Source organism: Mustela putorius, unplaced genomic scaffold (assembly GCF_011764305.1).
Source record: "Mustela putorius furo isolate JIRA1106 unplaced genomic scaffold, ASM1176430v1.1 tig00000585_pilon_pilon_pilon, whole genome shotgun sequence".
In the NCBI taxonomy this organism is placed as follows: domain Eukaryota; kingdom Metazoa; phylum Chordata; class Mammalia; order Carnivora; family Mustelidae; genus Mustela; species Mustela putorius.
Window position 1 is genome coordinate 1,730,304 of NW_025421424.1, and position 26,867 is coordinate 1,757,170.

Consider the following 26,867-nt stretch of genomic DNA (forward strand, 5'->3'; position numbering starts at 1 on the left):
CACTGGGTTATCGGGACAATTAAGGGACCCACCAAATGCTCTTCAAACCCTTCATTGCTTGGCATAGAATCCCTTAATAAAACCAATTCTGAGGCGCAGTAGGATCAGCAATTTGAGATGTTTATTTCTTTCTTTTTTATTTGATGCTTCACGTTGAAAAATATTCTCTCACACTCCTATGGCTATAGGGAATGTGTAGCATCAGATAAATAATGGGCTGGGTCTCATAGAAAAGGAGCAATGGGTATGGCTTCAGGGGTAAGCACAGGAGCTTTTGTGCTCTGGCTGTGAGTGTTGGTGGCTGCTGGGAAGGGGAATCAGACCAGCAGGGGACCCGAGAACTTGGAGTCTGGCCAGTGCACCCTTGCTCCTTTCTTGGGCTTCTGGGGTTTCAGGGGAGCCTTGGGCCCTTGAGGGTATTTGGAGGCTGTGCCCGGAACAGCAGGAGCAGGAGCAGGAGCAGGAGCAGGAGCAGGAGCAGGAGCTGGAGCAGGAGGTCTCCCGGAGACAGGCTGGACCTTGGGCCCAGAGTGGGCCAGCTTCTGCCTGAGGCAATGGTTTTCTGCCTGGAGCCTTCGGAACTCCCTCTGTGCCCACAGGACAGCCTTCTGGCTCTCCTCACATGTGTTCTCCACCAGGAGGCGCTCCCGGTCATGCAAGGAGGAGATCTTCTGCCATTCCCCATGCAGGTCCTGGGCCATGTTCCTGTAGAGGCCTAAGTTCCACAGGGCAGCATCCGTCCTCCTGCGCACCTTGGCAAGGTCGTTCTTCAGTTGCAGGCAGCGTGCCTTCTCCTCCCTCATCTTCCTCTCCACGTGTTTGATGTGCTCCTCGCACAGCTTAGGCTCTGCCTCGAGCTTCAGGCACAACTTGTGAATCTCACTCTCCAGGAGGGTGTTTCGAAGGTGAAAAGATCCTTGCTCAGCATGGTGGATTGCTTTGTTCCCTGTGAGCTCTTCGTTCCGTGGACGTGCCTTCTTCAGTGCCCGGGAAGGCTTTCCTTTGCTCCCGGGGCTCCCGCCTGAGGGCCCATGGTCCGTGGAGGAGGAGCCAGGCCGCACCTGCCTGCTTGAGCCCCGACCTTCCAGATGATGTCTAAGAGGCTCTAGCAGATGCATCATCTTCAGGAGGATCTGGCTGAGGGTGTGGCCTTGGCTCTGGCCCTCAGCCCTGGCCTGCCGCCGCACTCCTCCCTCACCAAGTTCTGGCCTGCCTGCCTCCCCTGCCTCTTCCTGCGCTGTCTGTCCACAGCTGCCAATGTCCGGAACCAGCGGGTCTGCACTTCCCTGCAGATCAGGGCTGTCCTTGATGCCTTCTGGTATTTTCCTCCTCACAGGGGGTTCTCCATCTCCCTGGGCTGCTCCACAGATGGGACTTTCATTAGTCAGCTGCTCAGGGCTCTTCCACAGCCTTTCCCGAACCCCCTTCAGCAATTGCGTAGCGTTGTCCACGGAAAAAAAATATGCGGCACCTTCATTCAGGGCAGCCAGAGCAAGAATCTGTAATGGGAGAGGACGGGCCCGTCTGCTCAGAGGATGCCACGGCTCCACAGGCTTGTGCGTCCGCTTCGGTGTTCTCCATGCCTTTTCGAGAGACTGCCTTCTGGGCACAAGGCCCCTTTCTTCTTTGGAAGCTGAGTCCACTCCTTACTAGGAACATCACCGCTGCAGTGCCCACCAGCATCTCCCAGCCAAATCCAGAGACTCGTGGCACATGTGGCAAACGTTCGTCCATCACCAACCCAGCAGCCCACAGCTGCTCCAGGACAGCCCACAGCGGCTCCAGAACTGTGTGGGGAGACATTTGGATGGCCAACAGCTGGCTCCGAAGAGCCTTGTGCCTTGTGGCTTTGTCTGCGATCACCAGTGTCCTCTGGACCGCTAGTAACTGCTTGGAACCCCTAGGAGGGTTCCGTCTCCGACACAAACCAGTGCCTGGCAACAGGAGCTGAAGGGACTAGGGGTGGGGGAGGTGCACCTGAGTCTCCAATGCCAATCAGGGCCTGGCAACAAGCGCCCAAGGTACTTAGGGTAGGGGAGGTGAATCACTATATTGTAGACCCGAAACAAATACAACCCTTGGAATTAAAAGGTCAAAAATTAAAAAAAAATATAAAAACCATACCAGACATCAACGGGAGAAAGATAACAAATACCCAAACACTTACAAATGAACATTCAGGATTATCAAAGGGAAAAGATAAAATCTCAACGCATGGAACTGAAGGAAAATGAAAACACAGCATAGTAAAATTTGTGGGACACAGTTGAATCAATGGAGAGCAAAATGTATAACCCTCAGGGCATACATAAGAAAGCAGGAGGAGCATCTGGGTGGCTCACTTAGTCCCACTACTGAGTTTGACTCGGGTCATGATCAGCCACGGGGCTGTGAGACTGAACCTGCTTTGTACCAGTGCTGTGCATGGAGGCTGCTTAATAATCTCTCTCTCTCTCTCTCTCTCCTCTTTCCCTGTCTAAAAACAAAACGAGTCTCAAAACAATAAGCTCTCAGTTTTAGAACCTAGAAAAAGGAGCGAAGATGAAACCAAAGAATAAAACTGAAAGAATCCTTCTACCCCATTTCAACATCTAGAGCTACAGTATGCAACAGGGTGTGGTGTTGGTGAAGGGATAGACAAGTGGAACAGAAGAAAGATAGGTTATTGAAATTGGATCAAGCACCCAGAATGAGACCTCCTGCCAATATGTCCAATGGGGTTTTGACAAAGGTAAAAAGCCGTTCAATGAAGGAGTGACAGCGTTTTGAATCAATGGTGCTAGAGCCAGTGGACTTCCATAGGCAAAGAAGAAGAAGGAGAAGAAGAAGAGGGAGGGGGAGAGGGAGGAGGACGTGGAGGATGAGGAGGACGAGGACCACAATCTAAGTCTCAAACCCTAGACCAAACGTAACTCAGGGCGCCTGGGTGACTCAGCCGGTGAGGCAGCCAGCTCTTCATTTTGGCTCTTGTCATGCTCTCCGCTTCCCGGGACAGAGTCAGCCTCCAAGCGCCCTGAGCAGTCTGCTTGAGGATGCTCATTTCCCTTCTTCCTCCACCCTACTCCCTGCTCATACACAAGATCACGCTCTCAAAAAGAAAAAAGAAAAAAAAACTTAAATATTTACTCAAAATGAACCAACACCTTACATGTAAAATAATAAGTCTCAGAAGGAAAAAATGGGGGGGGAAAATTCCAGCATGTAAAGCTAGGTAAAGAATCCTCCAACTGGACATCAAATCATTGTCCATCACGGAAAAGTTGATTAATTGGACATGATCCAACAATCAGAATTGGAAGTCTGTACTGTCTGCAACACCTTGTTAAGGAGAACCAAAAGAAAAGCTACAAACTGGAAGAACATATGTGTAAAACACATACGTGATGAAGGACTCCCGTCTGAAGTGTAGAAATTCAAAGGTTCACCCCCCAAATAAGCAAGCAATCCAGTCAGCAAAAGGAAAAAAAAAAATGGGCGAAAGACCTCAAAACTTCACCAGAGTATACAGATGGAAATCACATAAAAAGCTGCCATTGGTGCAATTCAAATGTAAAGTCCACTGAGCTCTCCCTGCACACCTATCACAAGGATTCAACCCAAACGCACCGGAGAGGGAGAGAGAGACCCCACTACCAGATGCAAGGCAGGATGTGCAATGACTGGATCACTCGTGCATCGCTCGTGACAATGGTAGAGGTTAGAGCTAACTCTTGAAAACAGTTAACAGTTCCTTTGCTTTGTCAAAGCCTTGATTTCAATTCCAGTTAACATGCAGCGTCCTATCAATTTCGGATGCCCAATACAGGGACTCAACCCTTCCTTGCACACAGTTGCTGAAAAAACCAGACTCGCAACCACCATAGGACCCAGTCATTGCACTCTTGGCACTGGTCGGAGAGAAATCAAAACTTACGTTGGCTCAAAAAGCTGTACATGAATGTATCTGTGTCCTGATGGAAGCAGTGGGGCTGCCAAGGGGGTAGAAGGCACTGGAGTGGTTGGATATGGACACTGGACAGGCTTGTAAGAGATGGTCTCATCTTGCTTCTTTGAGGGCCCCTTCCCACTCATGGTGGTCCTGGGGACAAGGAGAAAAGGAATGTCAACGATTTCAAGATGTTCAAACCTGCCAAGCATTAGAACACCATCTCTTCGACACTACTTCATTCTCTTCTGAATCCTCAGTCTCCCAAAGCAGACAGGAGGCATCTGGTCCAAGAGGGGGTTCCAGGCAGCGTCCCTTCCACAGGCCATCTCCCCTCTAGCCCACAAGTCCAAAGACCAGGCCCCAGGCTTTCAACTCATCTAATGGCTGTGCCTTCTCTCTAGGGGCACCAAGGAACTTCTGGGCTCCTTCTCTGCCTTCTAGGAGGCTCTACGGGGCTGGGTCGCGTGCTCTCCGCCGACTTGTGTGCCACCCGGCCAGTTGTCTCCTCCTACATTTGCCACATATTGGCACGGGAGGACCAAGTGAGGGGGACGTCCTCTCGGAGAGATACATGGCGAACAGAATCGAGGTCCTCTGTCTTACATTGTTTCCTCGAATCTCTCAGTACTTTCTAGCTCCGCTTGATTTCCGACCCCAGGAGAGGGGGGTGGGTCCGAAGCCTAACAGTTGGCTTCCCATTTCTGTCTTTCCTGAATGTTTTCCCCACACCAAAGGACCTAAAACAACATTGATAACCTGATATGGTGTCTGTGGGCCAGCCATCCAGGTGCAAGTAGCCAGGTACCTGGGGCCCAGGATCTCTCCCAAGGCTGCTGTCAAGATGTCATCTGGGTCTTGGGTCATCTCCACGCTTCCTGGGCAGAAAAACCTGCTTTGGAGCTCATTCTGGTGGCTGTGAGCGGCCAGGGTCCCCCATGACCGTAAGTAGGAAATATTCTTTCTTTGCCACATGGGCCTCTCCAGAATACAGCCCACAAGGAGCAGCCGGCTTCCCTGGGAACAGATGAGGGACGGAGGGAGGGAGGCCGGGCGGGCGGGCAAGCCCAAGGGGAGACCAGGTTCTTTGTAAACTAACCTCAGAAGTGACATCCTATCACTTTTGCCATATTCTGTCCTTTACAAGAGAGTCAGCAGTTCCTGACTCTAATCAAGAGGCAGAGTCGGTGACACAAAACGATGTGTACCAAAGATGGGAATCGTTGGAGACCCTTCAAGGCTGCCCTCCATACTTTGGTGGGACTTGACCTCAGCTAGCCACCGCTAGAATCTTGGCATCCCTACTAGGACGTGAACTAGGAGAACATTTGATCCAGCCTTTCTGGGATCCTTACGGCAGCTTGCCTACAAGTACCTCACACAAGGGTGCCTGTGTGGCTCTCTGTCAGTCCAGCGTCTGACTCTTGATTTCGGTTCAGGTCGTGATCACATGATCTGGGAAATCCTGCCCAACGTCCCGTTCTGCCCTCGAAGTGGAAGCCTGTCTAGGAATCTCTCTCTCTCTCTCTCTCTCTCTCTCTCTCTCTGCCCCTCCCCTGCATGCATGTGTGTGTGTCCCTTTTCCCTCTCTATCTCTCAAAAAGGAAGAAGAAGAAGGACTAGTAGTAGTAGTAGTAGTAGTAGTAGTAGTACCAGGAGAAGTTATGTGCAGCCGTTGATAATTAGACAGCCCTGGTTACAATGGGAGCACTGACATTCGCTAGCTGTGTGATCTTGGGGCAAGTTGTTTCCCCTCTCTGAACCTCAGTAATTTAGGGCACACTGGGTTATCGGGACAATTAAGGGACCCACCAAATGCTCTTCAAACCCTTCATTGCTTGGCATAGAATCCCTTAATAAAACCAATTCTGAGGCGCAGTAGGATCAGCAATTTGAGATGTTTATTTCTTTCTTTTTTATTTGATGCTTCACGTTGAAAAATATTCTCTCACACTCCTATGGCTATAGGGAATGTGTAGCATCAGATAAATAATGGGCTGGGTCTCATAGAAAAGGAGCAATGGGTATGGCTTCAGGGGTAAGCACAGGAGCTTTTGTGCTCTGGCTGTGAGTGTTGGTGGCTGCTGGGAAGGGGAATCAGACCAGCAGGGGACCCGAGAACTTGGAGTCTGGCCAGTGCACCCTTGCTCCTTTCTTGGGCTTCTGGGGTTTCAGGGGAGCCTTGGGCCCTTGAGGGTATTTGGAGGCTGTGCCCGGAACAGCAGGAGCAGGAGCAGGAGCAGGAGCAGGAGCAGGAGCAGGAGCTGGAGCAGGAGGTCTCCCGGAGACAGGCTGGACCTTGGGCCCAGAGTGGGCCAGCTTCTGCCTGAGGCAATGGTTTTCTGCCTGGAGCCTTCGGAACTCCCTCTGTGCCCACAGGACAGCCTTCTGGCTCTCCTCACATGTGTTCTCCACCAGGAGGCGCTCCCGGGCATGCAAGGAGGAGATCTTCTGCCATTCCCCATGCAGGTCCTGGGCCATGTTCCTGTAGAGGCCTAAGTTCCACAGGGCAGCATCCGTCCTCCTGCGCACCTTGGCAAGGTCGTTCTTCAGTTGCAGGCAGCGTGCCTTCTCCTCCCTCATCTTCCTCTCCACGTGTTTGATGTGCTCCTCGCACAGCTTAGGCTCTGCCTCGAGCTTCAGGCACAACTTGTGAATCTCACTCTCCAGGAGGGTGTTTCGAAGGTGAAAAGATCCTTGCTCAGCATGGTGGATTGCTTTGTTCCCTGTGAGCTCTTCGTTCCGTGGACGTGCCTTCTTCAGTGCCCGGGAAGGCTTTCCTTTGCTCCCGGGGCTCCCGCCTGAGGGCCCATGGTCCGTGGAGGAGGAGCCAGGCCGCACCTGCCTGCTTGAGCCCCGACCTTCCAGATGATGTCTAAGAGGCTCTAGCAGATGCATCATCTTTCAGGAGGATCTGGCTGAGGGTGTGGCCTTGGCTCTGGCCCTCAGCCCTGGCCTGCCGCCGCACTCCTCCCTCACCAAGTTCTGGCCTGCCTGCCTCCCCTGCCTCTTCCTGCGCTGTCTGTCCACAGCTGCCAATGTCCGGAACCAGCGGGTCTGCACTTCCCTGCAGATCAGGGCTGTCCTTGATGCCTTCTGGTATTTTCCTCACAGGGGGTTCTCCATCTCCCTGGGCTGCTCCACAGATGGGACTTTCATTAGTCAGCTGCTCAGGGCTCTTCCACAGCCTTTCCCGAACCCCCTTCAGCAATTGCGTAGCGTTGTCCACGGAAAAAATATGCGGCACCTTCATTCAGGGCAGCCAGAGCAAGAATCTGTAATGGGAGAGGACGGGCCGTCTGCTCAGAGGATGCCACGGCTCCACAGGCTTGTGCGTCCGCTTCGGTGTTCTCCATGCCTTTTCGAGAGACTGCCTTCTGGGCACAAGGCCCCTTTCTTCTTGAAGCTGAGTCCACTCCTTACTAGGAACATCACCGCTGCAGTGCCCACCAGCATCTCCCAGCCAAATCCAGAGACTCGTGGCACATGTGGCAAACGTTCGTCCATCACCAACCCAGCAGCCCACAGCTGCTCCAGGACAGCCCACAGCGGCTCCAGAACTGTGTGGGGAGACATTTGGATGGCCAACAGCTGGCTCCGAAGAGCCTTGTGGCTTTGTCTGCGATCACCAGTGTCCTCTGGACCGCTAGTAACTGCTTGGAACCCCTAGGAGGGTTCCGTCTCCGACACAAACCAGTGCCTGGCAACAGGAGCTGAAGGGACTAGGGGTGGGGGAGGTGCACCTGAGTCTCCAATGCCAATCAGGGCCTGGCAACAAGCGCCCAAGGTACTTAGGGTAGGGGAGGTGAATCACTATATTGTAGACCCGAAACAAATACAACCCTTGGAATTAAAAGGTGAAAAATTAAAAAAAATAAAAATAAAAACCATACTAGCCATCAAAGGCAGAAAGATAACAAATACCCAAACACTTAAAAAGGAACATTCAGGATTATCAAAGGGAAAAGATAAAATCTCAACGCATGGAACTGAAGGAAAATGAAAACACAGCATAGTAAAATTTGTGGGACACAGTTGAATCAATGGAGAGCAAAATGTATAACCCTCAGGGCATACATAAGAAAGCAGGAGGAGCATCTGGGTGGCTCAGTCACTTAGTCCCACTACTGAGTTTGACTCGGGTCATGATCAGCCACGGGGCTGTGAGACTGAACCTGCTTTGTACCAGTGCTGTGCATGGAGGCTGCTTAATAATCTCTCTCTCTCTCTCCTCTTTCCCTGTCTAAAAACAAAACGAGTCTCAAAACAATAAGCTCTCAGTTTTAGAACCTAGAAAAAGGAGCGAAGATGAAACTAAAGAATAAAACTGAAAGAATCCTTCTACCCCATTTCAACATCTAGAGCTACAGTATGCAACAGGGTGTGGTGTTGGTGAAGGGATAGACAACTGGAACAGAAGAAAGATAGGTTATTGAAATTGGATCAAGCACCCAGAATGAGACCTCCTGCCAATATGTCCAATGGGGTTTTGACAAAGGTAAAAAGCCGTTCAATGAAGGAGTGACAGCGTTTTGAATCAATGGTGCTAGAGCCAGTGGACTTCCATAGGCAAAGAAGAAGAAGGAGAAGAAGAAGAGGGAGGGGGAGAGGGAGGAGGACGTGGAGGATGAGGAGGACGAGGACCACAATCTAAGTCTCAAACCCTAGACCAAACGTAACTCAGGGCGCCTGGGTGACTCAGCCGGTGAGGCAGCCAGCTCTTCATTTTGGCTCTTGTCATGCTCTCCGCTTCCCGGGACAGAGTCAGCCTCCAAGCGCCCTGAGCAGTCTGCTTGAGGATGCTCATTTCCCTTCTTCCTCCACCCTACTCCCTGCTCATGCACAAGATCACGCTCTCAAAAAGAAAAAAAAAAAAAAAACTTAAATATTTTTACTCAAAATGAATCAACACCTTACATGTAAAATAATAAGTCTCAGAAGGAAAAAATGGGGGGGGGGGAAAATTCCAGCATGCAAAGCTAGGTAAAGAATCCTCCAACTGGACATCAAATCATTGTCCATCACGGAAAAGTTGATTAATTGGACATGATCCAACAATCAGAATTGGAAGTCTGTACTGTCTGCAACACCTTGTTAAGGAGAACCAAAAGAAAAGCTACAAACTGGAAGAAAATATGTGTAAAACACATACGTGATGAAGGACTCCCGTCTGAAGTGTAGAAATTCAAAGGTTCACCCCCCAAATAAGCAAGCAATCCAGTCAGCAAAAGGAAAAAATAAAAATGGGCGAAAGACCTCAAAACTTCACCAGAGTATACAGATGGAAATCACATAAAAAGCTGCCATTGGTGCAATTCAAATGTAAAGTCCACTGAGCTCTCCCGCACACCTATCACAAGGATTCAACCCAAACGCACCGGAGAGGGGAGAGAGACCCCCCACTACCAGATGCAAGGCAGGATGTGCAATGACTGGATCACTCGTGCATCGCTCGTGACAATGGTAGAGGTTAGAGCTAACTCTTGAAAACAGTTAACAGTTCCTTTGCTTTGTCAAAGCCTTGATTTCAATTCCAGTTAACATGCAGCGTCCTATCAATTTCGGATGCCCAATACAGGGACTCAACCCTTCCTTGCACACAGTTGCTCTGAAAACCAGACTCGCAACCACCATAGGACCCAGTCATTGCACTCTTGGCACTGGTCGGAGAGAAATCAAAACTTACGTTGGCTCAAAAAGCTGTACATGAATGTATCTGTGTCCTGATGGAAGCAGTGGGGCTGCCAAGGGGGTAGAAGGCACTGGAGTGGTTGGATATGGACACTGGACAGGCTTGTAAGAGATGGTCTCATCTTGCTTCTTTGAGGGCCCCTTCCCACTCATGGTGGTCCTGGGGACAAGGAGAAAAGGAATGTCAACGATTTCAAAAGATGTTCAAACCTGCCAAGCTTTAGAACACCATCTCTTCGACACTACTTCATTCTCTTCTGAATCCTCAGTCTCCCAAAGCAGACAGGAGGCATCTGGTCCAAGAGGGGTTCCAGGCAGCGTCCCTTCCACAGGCCATCTCCCCTCTAGCCCACAAGTCCAAAGACCAGGCCCCAGGCTTTCAACTCATCTAATGGCTGTGCCTTCTCTAGGGGCACCAAGGAACTTCTGGGCTCCTTCTCTGCCTTCTAGGAGGCTCTACGGGGCTGGGTCGCGTGCTCTCCGCCGACTTGTGCCACCCGGCCAGTTGTCTCCTCCTACATTTGCCACATATTGGCACGGGAGGACCAAGTGAGGGCACGTCCTCTCGGGAGAGATACATGGCGAACAGAATCGAGGTCCTCTGTCTTACATTGTTTCCTCGAATCTCTCAGTACTTTCTAGCTCCGCTTGATTTCCGACCCCAGGAGAGGGGGGTGGGTCCGAAGCCTAACAGTTTTGGCTTCCCATTTCTGTCTTTCCTGAATGTTTTTTCCCCACACCAAAGGACCTAAAACAACATTGATAACCTGATATGGTGTCTGTGGGCCAGCCATCCAGGTGCAAGTAGCCAGGTACCTGGGGCCCAGGATCTCTCCCAAGGCTGCTGTCAAGATGTCATCTGGGTCTTGGGTCATCTCCACGCTTCCTGGGCAGAAAAACCTGCTTTGGAGCTCATTCTGGTGGCTGTGAGCGGCCAGGGTCCCCCATGACCGTAAGTAGGAAATATTCTTTCTTTGCCACATGGGCCTCTCCAGAATACAGCCCACAAGGAGCAGCCGGCTTCCCTGGGAACAGATGAGGGACGGAGGGAGGGGAGGCCGGGCGGGCGGGCAAGCCCAAGGGGAGACCAGGTTCTTTGTAAACTAACCTCAGAAGTGACATCCTATCACTTTTGCCATATTCTGTCCTTTACAAGAGAGTCAGCAGTTCCTGACTCTAATCAAGAGGCAGAGTCGGTGACACAAAACGATGTGTACCAAAGATGGGAATCGTTGGAGACCCTTCAAGGCTGCCCTCCATACTTTGGTGGGACTTGACCTCAGCTAGCCACCGCTAGAATCTTGGCATCCCTACTAGGACGTGAACTAGGAGAACATTTGATCCAGCCTTTCTGGGATCCTTACGGCAGCTTGCCTACAAGTACCTCACACAAGGGTGCCTGTGTGGCTCTGTCAGTCCAGCGTCTGACTCTTGATTTCGGTTCAGGTCGTGATCACATGATCTGGGAAATCCTGCCCAACGTCCCGTTCTGCCCTCGAAGTGGAAGCCTGTCTAGGATCTCTCTCTCTCTCTCTCTCTCTCTCTCTCTCTCTGCCCCTCCCCTGCATGCATGTGTGTGTGTCCCTTTTCCCTCTCTATCTCTCAAAAAGGAAGAAGAAGAAGGACTAGTAGTAGTAGTAGTAGTAGTAGTAGTAGTAGTACCAGGAGAAGTTATGTGCAGCCGTTGATAATTAGACAGCCTGGTTACAATGGGAGCACTGACATTCGCTAGCTGTGTGATCTTGGGGCAAGTTGTTTCCCCTCTCTGAACCTCAGTAATTTAGGGCACACTGGGTTATCGGGACAATTAAGGGACCCACCAAATGCTCTTCAAACCCTTCATTGCTTGGCATAGAATCCCTTAATAAAACCAATTCTGAGGCGCAGTAGGATCAGCAATTTGAGATGTTTATTTCTTTCTTTTTTATTTGATGCTTCACGTTGAAAAATATTCTCTCACACTCCTATGGCTATAGGGAATGTGTAGCATCAGATAAATAATGGGCTGGGTCTCATAGAAAAGGAGCAATGGGTATGGCTTCAGGGGTAAGCACAGGAGCTTTTGTGCTCTGGCTGTGAGTGTTGGTGGCTGCTGGGAAGGGGAATCAGACCAGCAGGGGACCCGAGAACTTGGAGTCTGGCCAGTGCACCCTTGCTCCTTTCTTGGGCTTCTGGGGTTTCAGGGGAGCCTTGGGCCCTTGAGGGTATTTGGAGGCTGTGCCCGGAACAGCAGGAGCAGGAGCAGGAGCAGGAGCAGGAGCAGGAGCAGGAGCAGGAGCAGGAGCAGGAGGTCTCCCGGAGACAGGCTGGACCTTGGGCCCAGAGTGGGCCAGCTTCTGCCTGAGGCAATGGTTTTCTGCCTGGAGCCTTCGGAACTCCCTCTGTGCCCACAGGACAGCCTTCTGGCTCTCCTCACATGTGTTCTCCACCAGGAGGCGCTCCCGGGCATGCAAGGAGGAGATCTTCTGCCATTCCCCATGCAGGTCCTGGGCCATGTTCCTGTAGAGGCCTAAGTTCCACAGGGCAGCATCCGTCCTCCTGCGCACCTTGGCAAGGTCGTTCTTCAGTTGCAGGCAGCGTGCCTTCTCCTCCCTCATCTTCCTCTCCACGTGTTTGATGTGCTCCTCGCACAGCTTAGGCTCTGCCTCGAGCTTCAGGCACAACTTGTGAATCTCACTCTCCAGGAGGGTGTTTCGAAAGGTGAAAAGATCCTTGCTCAGCATGGTGGATTGCTTTGTTCCCTGTGAGCTCTTCGTTCCGTGGACGTGCCTTCTTCAGTGCCCGGGAAGGCTTTCCTTTGCTCCCGGGGCTCCCGCCTGAGGGCCCATGGTCCGTGGAGGAGGAGCCAGGCCGCACCTGCCTGCTTGAGCCCCGACCTTCCAGATGATGTCTAAGAGGCTCTAGCAGATGCATCATCTTCAGGAGGATCTGGCTGAGGGTGTGGCCTTGGCTCTGGCCCTCAGCCCTGGCCTGCCGCCGCACTCCTCCCTCACCAAGTTCTGGCCCTGCCTGCCTCCCCTGCCTCTTCCTGCGCTGTCTGTCCACAGCTGCCAATGTCCGGAACCAGCGGGTCTGCACTTCCCTGCAGATCAGGGCTGTCCTTGATGCCTTCTGGTATTTTCCTCACAGGGGGTTCTCCATCTCCCTGGGCTGCTCCACAGATGGGACTTTCATTAGTCAGCTGCTCAGGGCTCTTCCACAGCCTTTCCCGAACCCCCTTCAGCAATTGCGTAGCGTTGTCCACGGAAAAATATGCGGCACCTTCATTCAGGGCAGCCAGAGCAAGAATCTGTAATGGGAGAGGACGGGCCGTCTGCTCAGAGGATGCCACGGCTCCACAGGCTTGTGCGTCCGCTTCGGTGTTCTCCATGCCTTTTCGAGAGACTGCCTTCTGGGCACAAGGCCCCTTTCTTCTTTGGAAGCTGAGTCCACTCCTTACTAGGAACATCACCGCTGCAGTGCCCACCAGCATCTCCCAGCCAAATCCAGAGACTCGTGGCACATGTGGCAAACGTTCGTCCATCACCAACCCAGCAGCCCACAGCTGCTCCAGGACAGCCCACAGCGGCTCCAGAACTGTGTGGGGAGACATTTGGATGGCCAACAGCTGGCTCCGAAGAGCCTTGTGGCTTTGTCTGCGATCACCAGTGTCCTCTGGACCGCTAGTAACTGCTTGGAACCCCTAGGAGGGTTCCGTCTCCGACACAAACCAGTGCCTGGCAACAGGAGCTGAAGGGACTAGGGGTGGGGGAGGTGCACCTGAGTCTCCAATGCCAATCAGGGCCTGGCAACAAGCGCCCAAGGTACTTAGGGTAGGGGAGGTGAATCACTATATTGTAGACCCGAAACAAATACAACCCTTGGAATTAAAAGGTGAAAAATTTAAAAAAATAAAAATAAAAACCATACTAGCCATCAAAGGCAGAAAGATAACAAATACCCAAACACTTAAAAAGGAACATTCAGGATTATCAAAGGGAAAAGATAAAATCTCAACGCATGGAACTGAAGGAAAATGAAAACACAGCATAGTAAAATTTGTGGGACACAGTTGAATCAATGGAGAGCAAAATGTATAACCCTCAGGGCATACATAAGAAAGCAGGAGGAGCATCTGGGTGGCTCAGTCACTTAGTCCCACTACTGAGTTTGACTCGGGTCATGATCAGCCACGGGGCTGTGAGACTGAACCTGCTTTGTACCAGTGCTGTGCATGGAGGCTGCTTAATAATCTCTCTCTCTCTCTCTCTCTCTCTCTCTCCTCTTTCCCTGTCTAAAAACAAAACGAGTCTCAAAACAATAAGCTCTCAGTTTTAGAACCTAGAAAAAGGAGCGAAGATGAAACTAAAGAATAAAACTGAAAGAATCCTTCTACCCCATTTCAACATCTAGAGCTACAGTATGCAACAGGGTGTGGTGTTGGTGAAGGGATAGACAACTGGAACAGAAGAAAGATAGGTTATTGAAATTGGATCAAGCACCCAGAATGAGACCTCCTGCCAATATGTCCAATGGGGTTTTGACAAAGGTAAAAAGCCGTTCAATGAAGGAGTGACAGCGTTTTGAATCAATGGTGCTAGAGCCAGTGGACTTCCATAGGCAAAGAAGAAGAAGAAGGAGAAGAAGAAGAGGGAGGGGGAGAGGGAGGAGGACGTGGAGGATGAGGAGGACGAGGACCACAATCTAAGTCTCAAACCCTAGACCAAACGTAACTCAGGGCGCCTGGGTGACTCAGCCGGTGAGGCAGCCAGCTCTTCATTTTGGCTCTTGTCATGCTCTCCGCTTCCCGGGACAGAGTCAGCCTCCAAGCGCCCCCTGAGCAGTCTGCTTGAGGATGCTCATTTCCCTTCTTCCTCCACCCTACTCCCTGCTCATGCACAAGATCACGCTCTCAAAGAGAAAAAAAAAAAAACTTAAATATTTACTCAAAATGAATCAACACCTTACATGTAAAATAATAAGTCTCAGAAGGAAAAATGGGGGGGGGGGAAAATTCCAGCATGTAAAGCTAGGTAAAGAATCCTCCAACTGGACATCAAATCATTGTCCATCACGGAAAAGTTGATTAATTGGACATGATCCAACAATCAGAATTGGAAGTCTGTACTGTCTGCAACACCTTGTTAAGGAGAACCAAAAGAAAAGCTACAAACTGGAAGAAAATATGTGTAAAACACATACGTGATGAAGGACTCCCGTCTGAAGTGTAGAAATTCAAAGGTTCACCCCCCAAATAAGCAAGCAATCCAGTCAGCAAAAGGAAAAAAAAAAAAAGGGCGAAAGACCTCAAAACTTCACCAGAGTATACAGATGGAAATCACATAAAAAGCTGCCATTGGTGCAATTCAAATGTAAAGTCCACTGAGCTCTCCCTGCACACCTATCACAAGGATTCAACCCAAACGCACCGGAGAGGGAGAGAGAGACCCCACTACCAGATGCAAGGCAGGATGTGCAATGACTGGATCACTCGTGCATCGCTCGTGACAATGGTAGAGGTTAGAGCTAACTCTTGAAAACAGTTAACAGTTCCTTTGCTTTGTCAAAGCCTTGATTTCAATTCCAGTTAACATGCAGCGTCCTATCAATTTCGGATGCCCAATACAGGGACTCAACCCTTCCTTGCACACAGTTGCTCTGAAAACCAGACTCGCAACCACCATAGGACCCAGTCATTGCACTCTTGGCACTGGTCGGAGAGAAATCAAAACTTACGTTGGCTCAAAAAGCTGTACATGAATGTATCTGTGTCCTGATGGAAGCAGTGGGGCTGCCAAGGGGGTAGAAGGCACTGGAGTGGTTGGATATGGACACTGGACAGGCTTGTAAGAGATGGTCTCATCTTGCTTCTTTGAGGGCCCCTTCCCACTCATGGTGGTCCTGGGGACAAGGAGAAAAGGAATGTCAACGATTTCAAGATGTTCAAACCTGCCAAGCTTTAGAACACCATCTCTTCGACACTACTTCATTCTCTTCTGAATCCTCAGTCTCCCAAAGCAGACAGGAGGCATCTGGTCCAAGAGGGGTTCCAGGCAGCGTCCCTTCCACAGGCCATCTCCCCTCTAGCCCACAAGTCCAAAGACCAGGCCCCAGGCTTTCAACTCATCTAATGGCTGTGCCTTCTCTAGGGGCACCAAGGAACTTCTGGGCTCCTTCTCTGCCTTCTAGGAGGCTCTACGGGGCTGGGTCGCGTGCTCTCCGCCGACTTGTGCCACCCGGCCAGTTGTCTCCTCCTACATTTGCCACATATTGGCACGGGAGGACCAAGTGAGGGGACGTCCTCTCGGAGAGATACATGGCGAACAGAATCGAGGTCCTCTGTCTTACATTGTTTCCTCGAATCTCTCAGTACTTTCTAGCTCCGCTTGATTTCCGACCCCAGGAGAGGGGGGTGGGTCCGAAGCCTAACAGTTGGCTTCCCATTTCTGTCTTTCCTGAATGTTTTCCCCCCACACCAAAGGACCTAAAACAACATTGATAACCTGATATGGTGTCTGTGGGCCAGCCATCCAGGTGCAAGTAGCCAGGTACCTGGGGCCCAGGATCTCTCCCAAGGCTGCTGTCAAGATGTCATCTGGGTCTTGGGTCATCTCCACGCTTCCTGGGCAGAAAAAAAAACCTGCTTTGGAGCTCATTCTGGTGGCTGTGAGCGGCCAGGGTCCCCCATGACCGTAAGTAGGAAATATTCTTTCTTTGCCACATGGGCCTCTCCAGAATACAGCCCACAAGGAGCAGCCGGCTTCCCTGGGAACAGATGAGGGACGGAGGGGGGGAGGAGGCCGGGCGGGCGGGCGGGCAAGCCCAAGGGGAGACCAGGTTCTTTGTAAACTAACCTCAGAAGTGACATCCTATCACTTTTGCCATATTCTGTCCTTTACAAGAGAGTCAGCAGTTCCTGACTCTAATCAAGAGGCAGAGTCGGTGACACAAAACGATGTGTACCAAAGATGGGAATCGTTGGAGACCCTTCAAGGCTGCCCTCCATACTTTGGTGGGACTTGACCTCAGCTAGCCACCGCTAGAATCTTGGCATCCCTACTAGGACGTGAACTAGGAGAACATTTGATCCAGCCTTTCTGGGATCCTTACGGCAGCTTGCCTACAAGTACCTCACACAAGGGTGCCTGTGTGGCTCTGTCAGTCCAGCGTCTGACTCTTGATTTCGGTTCAGGTCGTGATCACATGATCTGGGAAATCCTGCCCCAACGTCCCGTTCTGCCCTCGAAGTGGAAGCCTGTCTAGGATCTCTCTCTCTCTCTCTCTCTCTCTCTCTCTCTGCCCCTCCCCTGCATGCATGTGTGTGTGTCCCTTTTCCCTCTCTATCTCTCAAAAAGGAAGAAGAAGAAGGACTAGTAGTAGTAGTAGTAGTAGTAGTAGTAGTAGTACCAGGAGAAGTTATGTGCAGCCGTTGATAATTAGACAGCCCTGGTTACAATGGGAGCACTGACATTCGCTAGCTGTGTGATCTTGGGGCAAGTTGTTTCCCCTCTCTGAACCTCAGTAATTTAGGGCACACTGGGTTATCGGGACAATTAAGGGACCCACCAAATGCTCTTCAAACCCTTCATTGCTTGGCATAGAATCCCTTAATAAAACCAATTCTGAGGCGCAGTAGGATCAGCAATTTGAGATGTTTATTTCTTTTCTTTTTTTTATTTGATGCTTCACGTTGAAAAATATTCTCTCACACTCCTATGGCTATAGGGAATGTGTAGCATCAGATAAATAATGGGCTGGGTCTCATAGAAAAGGAGCAATGGGTATGGCTTCAGGGGTAAGCACAGGAGCTTTTTGTGCTCTGGCTGTGAGTGTTGGTGGCTGCTGGGAAGGGGAATCAGACCAGCAGGGGACCCGAGAACTTGGAGTCTGGCCAGTGCACCCTTGCTCCTTTCTTGGGCTTCTGGGGTTTCAGGGGAGCCTTGGGCCCTTGAGGGTATTTGGAGGCTGTGCCCGGAACAGCAGGAGCAGGAGCAGGAGCAGGAGCAGGAGCAGAGAGCAGAGAGCAGGAGCTGGAGCAGGAGGTCTCCCGGAGACAGGCTGGACCTTGGGCCCAGAGTGGGCCAGCTTCTGCCTGAGGCAATGGTTTTCTGCCTGGAGCCTTCGGAACTCCCTCTGTGCCCACAGGACAGCCTTCTGGCTCTCCTCACATGTGTTCTCCACCAGGAGGCGCTCCCGGGCATGCAAGGAGGAGATCTTCTGCCATTCCCCATGCAGGTCCTGGGCCATGTTCCTGTAGAGGCCTAAGTTCCACAGGGCAGCATCCGTCCTCCTGCGCACCTTGGCAAGGTCGTTCTTCAGTTGCAGGCAGCGTGCCTTCTCCTCCCTCATCTTCCTCTCCACGTGTTTGATGTGCTCCTCGCACAGCTTAGGCTCTGCCTCGAGCTTCAGGCACAACTTGTGAATCTCACTCTCCAGGAGGGTGTTTCGAAGGTGAAAAGATCCTTGCTCAGCATGGTGGATTGCTTTGTTCCCTGTGAGCTCTTCGTTCCGTGGACGTGCCTTCTTCAGTGCCCGGGAAGGCTTTCCTTTGCTCCCGGGGCTCCCGCCTGAGGGCCCATGGTCCGTGGAGGAGGAGCCAGGCCGCACCTGCCTGCTTGAGCCCCGACCTTCCAGATGATGTCTAAGAGGCTCTAGCAGATGCATCATCTTCAGGAGGATCTGGCTGAGGGGTGTGGCCTTGGCTCTGGCCCTCAGCCCTGGCCTGCCGCCGCACTCCTCCCTCACCAAGTTCTGGGCCTGCCTGCCTCCCCTGCCTCTTCCTGCGCTGTCTGTCCACAGCTGCCAATGTCCGGAACCAGCGGGTCTGCACTTCCCTGCAGATCAGGGCTGTCCTTGATGCCTTCTGGTATTTTCCTCACAGGGGGTTCTCCATCTCCCTGGGCTGCTCCACAGATGGGACTTTCATTAGTCAGCTGCTCAGGGCTCTTCCACAGCCTTTCCCGAACCCCCTTCAGCAATTGCGTAGCGTTGTCCCACGGAAAAATATGCGGCACCTTCATTCAGGGCAGCCAGAGCAAGAATCTGTAATGGGAGAGGACGGGCCGTCTGCTCAGAGGATGCCACGGCTCCACAGGCTTGTGCGTCCGCTTCGGTGTTCTCCATGCCTTTTCGAGAGACTGCCTTCTGGGCACAAGGCCCCTTTCTTCTTTGGAAGCTGAGTCCACTCCTTACTAGGAACATCACCGCTGCAGTGCCCACCAGCATCTCCCAGCCAAATCCAGAGACTCGTGGCACATGTGGCAAACGTTCGTCCATCACCAACCCAGCAGCCCACAGCTGCTCCAGGACAGCCCACAGCGGCTCCAGAACTGTGTGGGGAGACATCTGGATGGCCAACAGCTGGCTCCGAAGAGCCTTGTGGCTTTGTCTGCGATCACCAGTGTCCTCTGGACCGCTAGTAACTGCTTGGAACCCCTAGGAGGGTTCCGTCTCCGACACAAACCAGTGCCTGGCAACAGGAGCTGAAGGGACTAGGGGTGGGGGAGGTGCACCTGAGTCTCCAATGCCAATCAGGGCCTGGCAACAAGCGCCCAAGGTACTTAGGGTAGGGGAGGTGAATCACTATATTGTAGACCCGAAACAAATACAACCCTTGGAATTAAAAGGTGAAAAATTTAAAAAAATAAAAATAAAAACCATACTAGCCATCAAAGGCAGAAAGATAACAAATACCCAAACACTTAAAAAGGAACATTCAGGATTATCAAAGGGAAAAGATAAAATCTCAACGCATGGAACTGAAGGAAAATGAAAACACAGCATAGTAAAATTTGTGGGACACAGTTGAATCAATGGAGAGCAAAATGTATAACCCTCAGGGCATACATAAGAACGCAGGAGGAGCATCTGGGTGGCTCAGTCACTTAGTCCCACTACTGAGTTTGACTCGGGTCATGATCAGCCACGGGGCTGTGAGACTGAACCTGCTTTGTACCAGTGCTGTGCATGGAGGCTGCTTAATAATCTCTCTCTCTCTCTCTCTCTCTCTCTCTCTCTCTCTCTCCTCTTTCCCTGTCTAAAAACAAAACGAGTCTCAAAACAATAAGCTCTCAGTTTTAGAACCTAGAAAAAGGAGCGAAGATGAAACTAAAGAATAAAACTGAAAGAATCCTTGTACCCCATTTCAACATCTAGAGCTACAGTATGCAACAGGGTGTGGTGTTGGTGAAGGGATAGACAAGTGGAACAGAAGAAAGATAGGTTATTGAAATTGGATCAAGCACCCAGAATGAGACCTCCTGCCAATATGTCCAATGGGGTTTTGACAAAGGTAAAAAGCCGTTCAATGAAGGAGTGACAGCGTTTTGAATCAATGGTGCTAGAGCCAGTGGACTTCCATAGGCAAAGAAGAAGAAGAAGAAGAGAAGAAGAAGAGGGGGGGGGAGAGGGAGGAGGACGTGGAGGATGAGGAGGACGAGGACCACAATCTAAGTCTCAAACCCTAGACCAAACGTAACTCAGGGCGCCTGGGTGACTCAGCCGGTGAGGCAGCCAGCTCTTCATTTTGGCTCTTGTCATGCTCTCCGCTTCCCGGGACAGAGTCAGCCTCCAAGCGCCCTGAGCAGTCTGCTTGAGGATGCTCATTTCCCTTCTTCCTCCACCCTACTCCCTGCTCATACACAAGATCACGCTCTCAAAAAGAAAAAAGAAAAAAAAACTTAAATATTTACTCAAAATGAAATCAACACCTTACATGTAAAATAATAAGTCTCAGAAGGAAAAATGGGGGGGGAAAATTCCAGCATGTAAAGCTAGGTAAAGAATCCTCCAACTGGACATCAAATCATTGTCCATCACGGAAAAGTTGATTAATTGGACATGATCCAACAATCAGAATTGGAAGTCTGTACTGTCTGCAACACCTTGTTAAGGAGAACCAAAAGAAAAGCTACAAACTGGAAGAAAATATGTGTAAAACACATACGTGATGAAGGACTCCCGTCTGAAGTGTAGAAATTCAAAGTTTCACCCCCCCAAATAAGCAAGCAATCCAGTCAGCAAAAGGAAAAAAAAAAATGGGCGAAAGACCTCAAAACTTCACCAGAGTATACAGATGGAAATCACATAAAAAGCTGCCATTGGTGCAATTCAAATGTAAAGTCCACTGAGCTCTCCCTGCACACCTATCACAAGGATTCAACCCAAACGCACCGGAGAGGGAGAGAGAGACCCCACTACCAGATGCAAGGCAGGATGTGCAATGACTGGATCACTCGTGCATCGCTCGTGACAATGGTAGAGGTTAGAGCTAACTCTTGAAAACAGTTAACAGTTCCTTTGCTTTGTCAAAGCCTTGATTTCAATTCCAGTTAACATGCAGCGTCCTATCAATTTCGGATGCCCAATACAGGGACTCAACCCTTCCTTGCACACAGTTGCTCTGAAAACCAGACTCGCAACCACCATAGGACCCAGTCATTGCACTCTTGGCACTGGTCGGAGAGAAATCAAAACTTACGTTGGCTCAAAAAGCTGTACATGAATGTATCTGTGTCCTGATGGAAGCAGTGGGGCTGCCAAGGGGGTAGAAGGCACTGGAGTGGTTGGATATGGACACTGGACAGGCTTGTAAGAGATGGTCTCATCTTGCTTCTTTGAGGGCCCCTTCCCACTCATGGTGGTCCTGGGGACAAGGAGAAAAGGAATGTCAACGATTTCAAGATGTTCAAACCTGCCAAGCTTTAGAACACCATCTCTTCGACACTACTTCATTCTCTTCTGAATCCTCAGTCTCCCAAAGCAGACAGGAGGCATCTGGTCCAAGAGGGGTTCCAGGCAGCGTCCCTTCCACAGGCCATCTCCCCTCTAGCCCACAAGTCCAAAGACCAGGCCCCAGGCTTTCAACTCATCTAATGGCTGTGCCTTCTCTAGGGGCACCAAGGAACTTCTGGGCTCCTTCTCTGCCTTCTAGGAGGCTCTACGGGGCTGGGTCGCGTGCTCTCCGCCGACTTGTGCCACCCGGCCAGTTGTCTCCTCCTACATTTGCCACATATTGGCACGGGAGGACCAAGTGAGGGGACGTCCTCTCGGAGAGATACATGGCGAACAGAATCGAGGTCCTCTGTCTTACATTGTTTCCTCGAATCTCTCAGTACTTTCTAGCTCCGCTTGATTTCCGACCCCAGGAGAGGGGGGTGGGTCCGAAGCCTAACAGTTGGCTTCCCATTTCTGTCTTTCCTGAATGTTTTTTCCCCACACCAAAGGACCTAAAACAACATTGATGATAACCTGATATGGTGTCTGTGGGCCAGCCATCCAGGTGCAAGTAGCCAGGTACCTGGGGCCCAGGATCTCTCCCAAGGCTGCTGTCAAGATGTCATCTGGGTCTTGGGTCATCTCCACGCTTCCTGGGCAGAAAAACCTGCTTTGGAGCTCATTCTGGTGGCTGTGAGCGGCCAGGGTCCCCCATGACCGTAAGTAGGAAATATTCTTTCTTTGCCACATGGGCCTCTCCAGAATACAGCCCACAAGGAGCAGCCGGCTTCCCTGGGAACAGATGAGGGACGGAGGGAGGGAGGCCGGGCGGGCGGGCAAGCCCAAGGGGAGACCAGGTTCTTTGTAAACTAACCTCAGAAGTGACATCCTATCACTTTTGCCATATTCTGTCCTTTACAAGAGAGTCAGCAGTTCCTGACTCTAATCAAGAGGCAGAGTCGGTGACACAAAACGATGTGTACCAAAGATGGGAATCGTTGGAGACCCTTCAAGGCTGCCCTCCATACTTTGGTGGGACTTGACCTCAGCTAGCCACCGCTAGAATCTTGGCATCCCTACTAGGACGTGAACTAGGAGAACATTTGATCCAGCCTTTCTGGGATCCTTACGGCAGCTTGCCTACAAGTACCTCACACAAGGGTGCCTGTGTGGCTCTGTCAGTCCAGCGTCTGACTCTTGATTTCGGTTCAGGTCGTGATCACATGATCTGGGAAATCCTGCCCAACGTCCCGTTCTGCCCTCGAAGTGGAAGCCTGTCTAGGAATCTCTCTCTCTCTCTCTCTCTCTCTCTCTCTCTCTCTCTGCCCCTCCCCTGCATGCATGTGTGTGTGTCCCTTTTCCCTCTCTATCTCTCAAAAAGGAAGAAGAAGAAGGACTAGACTAGTAGTAGTAGTAGTAGTAGTAGTAGTAGTAGTACCAGGAGAAGTTATGTGCAGCCGTTGATAATTAGACAGCCCTGGTTACAATGGGAGCACTGACATTCGCTAGCTGTGTGATCTTGGGGCAAGTTGTTTCCCCTCTCTGAACCTCAGTAATTTAGGGCACACTGGGTTATCGGGACAATTAAGGGACCCACCAAATGCTCTTCAAACCCTTCATTGCTTGGCATAGAATCCCTTAATAAAACCAATTCTGAGGCGCAGTAGGATCAGCAATTTGAGATGTTTATTTCTTTCTTTTTTATTTGATGCTTCACGTTGAAAAATATTCTCTCACACTCCTATGGCTATAGGGAATGTGTAGCATCAGATAAATAATGGGCTGGGTCTCATAGAAAAGGAGCAATGGGTATGGCTTCAGGGGTAAGCACAGGAGCTTTTGTGCTCTGGCTGTGAGTGTTGGTGGCTGCTGGGAAGGGGAATCAGACCAGCAGGGGACCCGAGAACTTGGAGTCTGGCCAGTGCACCCTTGCTCCTTTCTTGGGCTTCTGGGGTTTCAGGGGAGCCTTGGGCCCTTGAGGGTATTTGGAGGCTGTGCCCGGAACACAGCAGGAGCAGGAGCAGGAGCAGGAGCAGGAGCAGGAGCAGGAGCTGGAGCAGGAGGTCTCCCGGAGACAGGCTGGACCTTGGGCCCAGAGTGGGCCAGCTTCTGCCTGAGGCAATGGTTTTCTGCCTGGAGCCTTCGGAACTCCCTCTGTGCCCACAGGACAGCCTTCTGGCTCTCCTCACATGTGTTCTCCACCAGGAGGCGCTCCCGGGCATGCAAGGAGGAGATCTTCTGCCATTCCCCATGCAGGTCCTGGGCCATGTTCCTGTAGAGGCCTAAGTTCCACAGGGCAGCATCCGTCCTCCTGCGCACCTTGGCAAGGTCGTTCTTCAGTTGCAGGCAGCGTGCCTTCTCCTCCCTCATCTTCCTCTCCACGTGTTTGATGTGCTCCTCGCACAGCTTAGGCTCTGCCTCGAGCTTCAGGCACAACTTGTGAATCTCACTCTCCAGGAGGGTGTTTCGAAGGTGAAAAGATCCTTGCTCAGCATGGTGGATTGCTTTGTTCCCTGTGAGCTCTTCGTTCCGTGGACGTGCCTTCTTCAGTGCCCGGGAAGGCTTTCCTTTGCTCCCGGGGCTCCCGCCTGAGGGCCCATGGTCCGTGGAGGAGGAGCCAGGCCGCACCTGCCTGCTTGAGCCCCGACCTTCCAGATGATGTCTAAGAGGCTCTAGCAGATGCATCATCTTCAGGAGGATCTGGCTGAGGGTGTGGCCTTGGCTCTGGCCCTCAGCCCTGGCCTGCCGCCGCACTCCTCCCTCACCAAGTTCTGGCCTGCCTGCCTCCCCTGCCTCTTCCTGCGCTGTCTGTCCACAGCTGCCAATGTCCGGAACCAGCGGGTCTGCACTTCCCTGCAGATCAGGGCTGTCCTTGATGCCTTCTGGTATTTTCCTCACAGGGGGTTCTCCATCTCCCTGGGCTGCTCCACAGATGGGACTTTCATTAGTCAGCTGCTCAGGGCTCTTCCACAGCCTTTCCCGAACCCCCTTCAGCAACTGCGTAGCGTTGTCCACGGAAAAATATGCGGCACCTTCATTCACGGCAGCCAGAGCAAGAATCTGTAATGGGAGAGGACGGGCCGTCTGCTCAGAGGATGCCACGGCTCCACAGGCTTGTGCGTCCGCTTCGGTGTTCTCCATGCCTTTTCGAGAGACTGCCTTCTGGGCACAAGGCCCCTTTCTTCTTTGGAAGCTGAGTCCACTCCTTACTAGGAACATCACCGCTGCAGTGCCCACCAGCATCTCCCAGCCAAATCCAGAGACTCGTGGCACATGTGGCAAACGTTCGTCCATCACCAACCCAGCAGCCCACAGCTGCTCCAGGACAGCCCACAGCGGCTCCAGAACTGTGTGGGGAGACATCTGGATGGCCAACAGCTGGCTCCGAAGAGCCTTGTGGCTTTGTCTGCGATCACCAGTGTCCTCTGGACTGCTAGTAACTGCTTGGAACCCCTAGGAGGGTTCCATCTCCGACACAAACCAGTGCCTGGCAACAGGAGCTGAAGGGACTAGGGGTGGGGGAGGTGCACCTGAGTCTCCAATGCCAATCAGGGCCTGGCAACAAGCGCCCAAGGTACTTAGGGTAGGGGAGGTGAATCACTATATTGTAGACCCGAAACAAATACAACCCTTGGAATTAAAAGGTGAAAAATTTAAAAAAATAAAAATAAAAACCATACTAGCCATCAAAGGCAGAAAGATAACAAATACCCAAACACTTAAAAAGGAACATTCAGGATTATCAAAGGGAAAAGATAAAATCTCAACGCATGGAACTGAAGGAAAATGAAAACACAGCATAGTAAAATTTGTGGGACACAGTTGAATCAATGGAGAGCAAAATGTATAACCCTCAGGGCATACATAAGAACGCAGGAGGAGCATCTGGGTGGCTCAGTCACTTAGTCCCACTACTGAGTTTGACTCAGGTCATGATCAGCCACGGGGCTGTGAGACTGAACCTGCTTTGTACCAGTGCTGTGCATGGAGGCTGCTTAATAATCTCTCTCTCTCTCTCTCTCTCTCTCTCTCCTCTTTCCCTGTCTAAAAACAAAACGAGTCTCAAAACAATAAGCTCTCAGTTTTAGAACCTAGAAAAAGGAGCGAAGATGAAACTAAAGAATAAAACTGAAAGAATCCTTGTACCCCATTTCAACATCTAGAGCTACAGTATGCAACAGGGTGTGGTGTTGGTGAAGGGATAGACAAGTGGAACAGAAGAAAGATAGGTTATTGAAATTGGATCAAGCACCCAGAATGAGACCTCCTGCCAATATGTCCAATGGGGTTTTGACAAAGGTAAAAAGCCGTTCAATGAAGGAGTGACAGCGTTTTGAATCAATGGTGCTAGAGCCAGTGGACTTCCATAGGCAAAGAAGAAGAAGGAGAAGAAGAAGAGGGAGGGGGAGAGGGAGGAGGACGTGGAGGATGAGGAGGACGAGGACCACAATCTAAGTCTCAAACCCTAGACCAAACGTAACTCAGGGCGCCTGGGTGACTCAGCCGGTGAGGCAGCCAGCTCTTCATTTTGGCTCTTGTCATGCTCTCCGCTTCCCGGGACAGAGTCAGCCTCCAAGCGCCCTGAGCAGTCTGCTTGAGGATGCTCATTTCCCTTCTTCCTCCACCCTACTCCCTGCTCATACACAAGATCACGCTCTCAAAAAGAAAAAAGAAAAAAAAACTTAAATATTTACTCAAAATGAACCAACACCTTACATGTAAAATAATAAGTCTCAGAAGGAAAAAATGGGGGGGAAAATTCCAGCATGTAAAGCTAGGTAAAGAATCCTCCAACTGGACATCAAATCATTGTCCATCACGGAAAAGTTGATTAATTGGACATGATCCAACAATCAGAATTGGAAGTCTGTACTGTCTGTCTGCAACACCTTGTTAAGGAGAACCAAAAGAAAAGCTACAAACTGGAAGAAAATATGTGTAAAACACATACGTGATGAAGGACTCCCGTCTGAAGTGTAGAAATTCAAAGGTTCACCCCCCCAAATAAGCAAGCAATCCAGTCAGCAAAAGGAAAAAAAAAAAATGGGGGCGAAAGGGCGAAAGACCTCAAAACTTCACCAGAGTATACAGATGGAAATCACATAAAAAGCTGCCATTGGTGCAATTCAAATGTAAAGTCCACTGAGCTCTCCCTGCACACCTATCACAAGGATTCAACCCAAACGCACCGGAGAGGGAGAGAGAGACCCCACTACCAGATGCAAGGCAGGATGTGCAATGACTGGATCACTCGTGCATCGCTCGTGACAATGGTAGAGGTTAGAGCTAACTCTTGAAAACAGTTAACAGTTCCTTTGCTTTGTCAAAGCCTTGATTTCAATTCCAGTTAACATGCAGCGTCCTATCAATTTCGGATGCCCAATACAGGGACTCAACCCTTCCTTGCACACAGTTGCTCTGAAAACCAGACTCGCAACCACCATAGGACCCAGTCATTGCACTCTTGGCACTGGTCGGAGAGAAATCAAAACTTACGTTGGCTCAAAAAGCTGTACATGAATGTATCTGTGTCCTGATGGAAGCAGTGGGGCTGCCA

The 26,867-nt window shown here is 50.9% G+C and overlaps 1 protein-coding gene across 1 annotated transcript; it reads right to left on the reverse strand.

The window, feature by feature from the left end:
* Nucleotides 1-1,527: 1,527 nt before the first annotated feature.
* On the reverse strand, nucleotides 1,528-26,865 carry LOC123392529. The gene is made up of 10 exons (XM_045081826.1): nucleotides 26,807-26,865; nucleotides 21,894-21,963; nucleotides 21,075-21,239; nucleotides 16,148-16,213; nucleotides 15,332-15,496; nucleotides 10,433-10,498; nucleotides 9,612-9,776; nucleotides 4,734-4,799; nucleotides 3,914-4,078; nucleotides 1,528-1,787 (listed from the first exon to the last, which is right to left on the reverse strand). Exons 1-10 carry the CDS (start codon nucleotides 26,826-26,828, stop codon nucleotides 1,529-1,531), a joined length of 1,209 nt encoding a protein of 402 aa, XP_044937761.1. The 5' UTR covers nucleotides 26,829-26,865; the 3' UTR covers nucleotide 1,528.
* Nucleotides 26,866-26,867: the final 2 nt, after the last annotated feature.

Bases quoted from the DNA above. Each gene is read 5' to 3' on its own strand.
- LOC123392529 (XM_045081826.1), bottom strand. From the start codon at position 26,828: ATGTACAGCTTTTTGAGCCAAC. The intron at 10,499-15,331 runs GTAAGTTTTGAT...CTGCCCAGGAAG, and splicing joins GTACAGCTTTTTGAGCCAAC to CGTGGAGATGACCCAAGACC. The intron at 1,788-3,913 runs GTAAGTTTTGAT...CTCCCCACACAG, and splicing joins GTACAGCTTTTTGAGCCAAC to TTCTGGAGCCGCTGTGGGCT.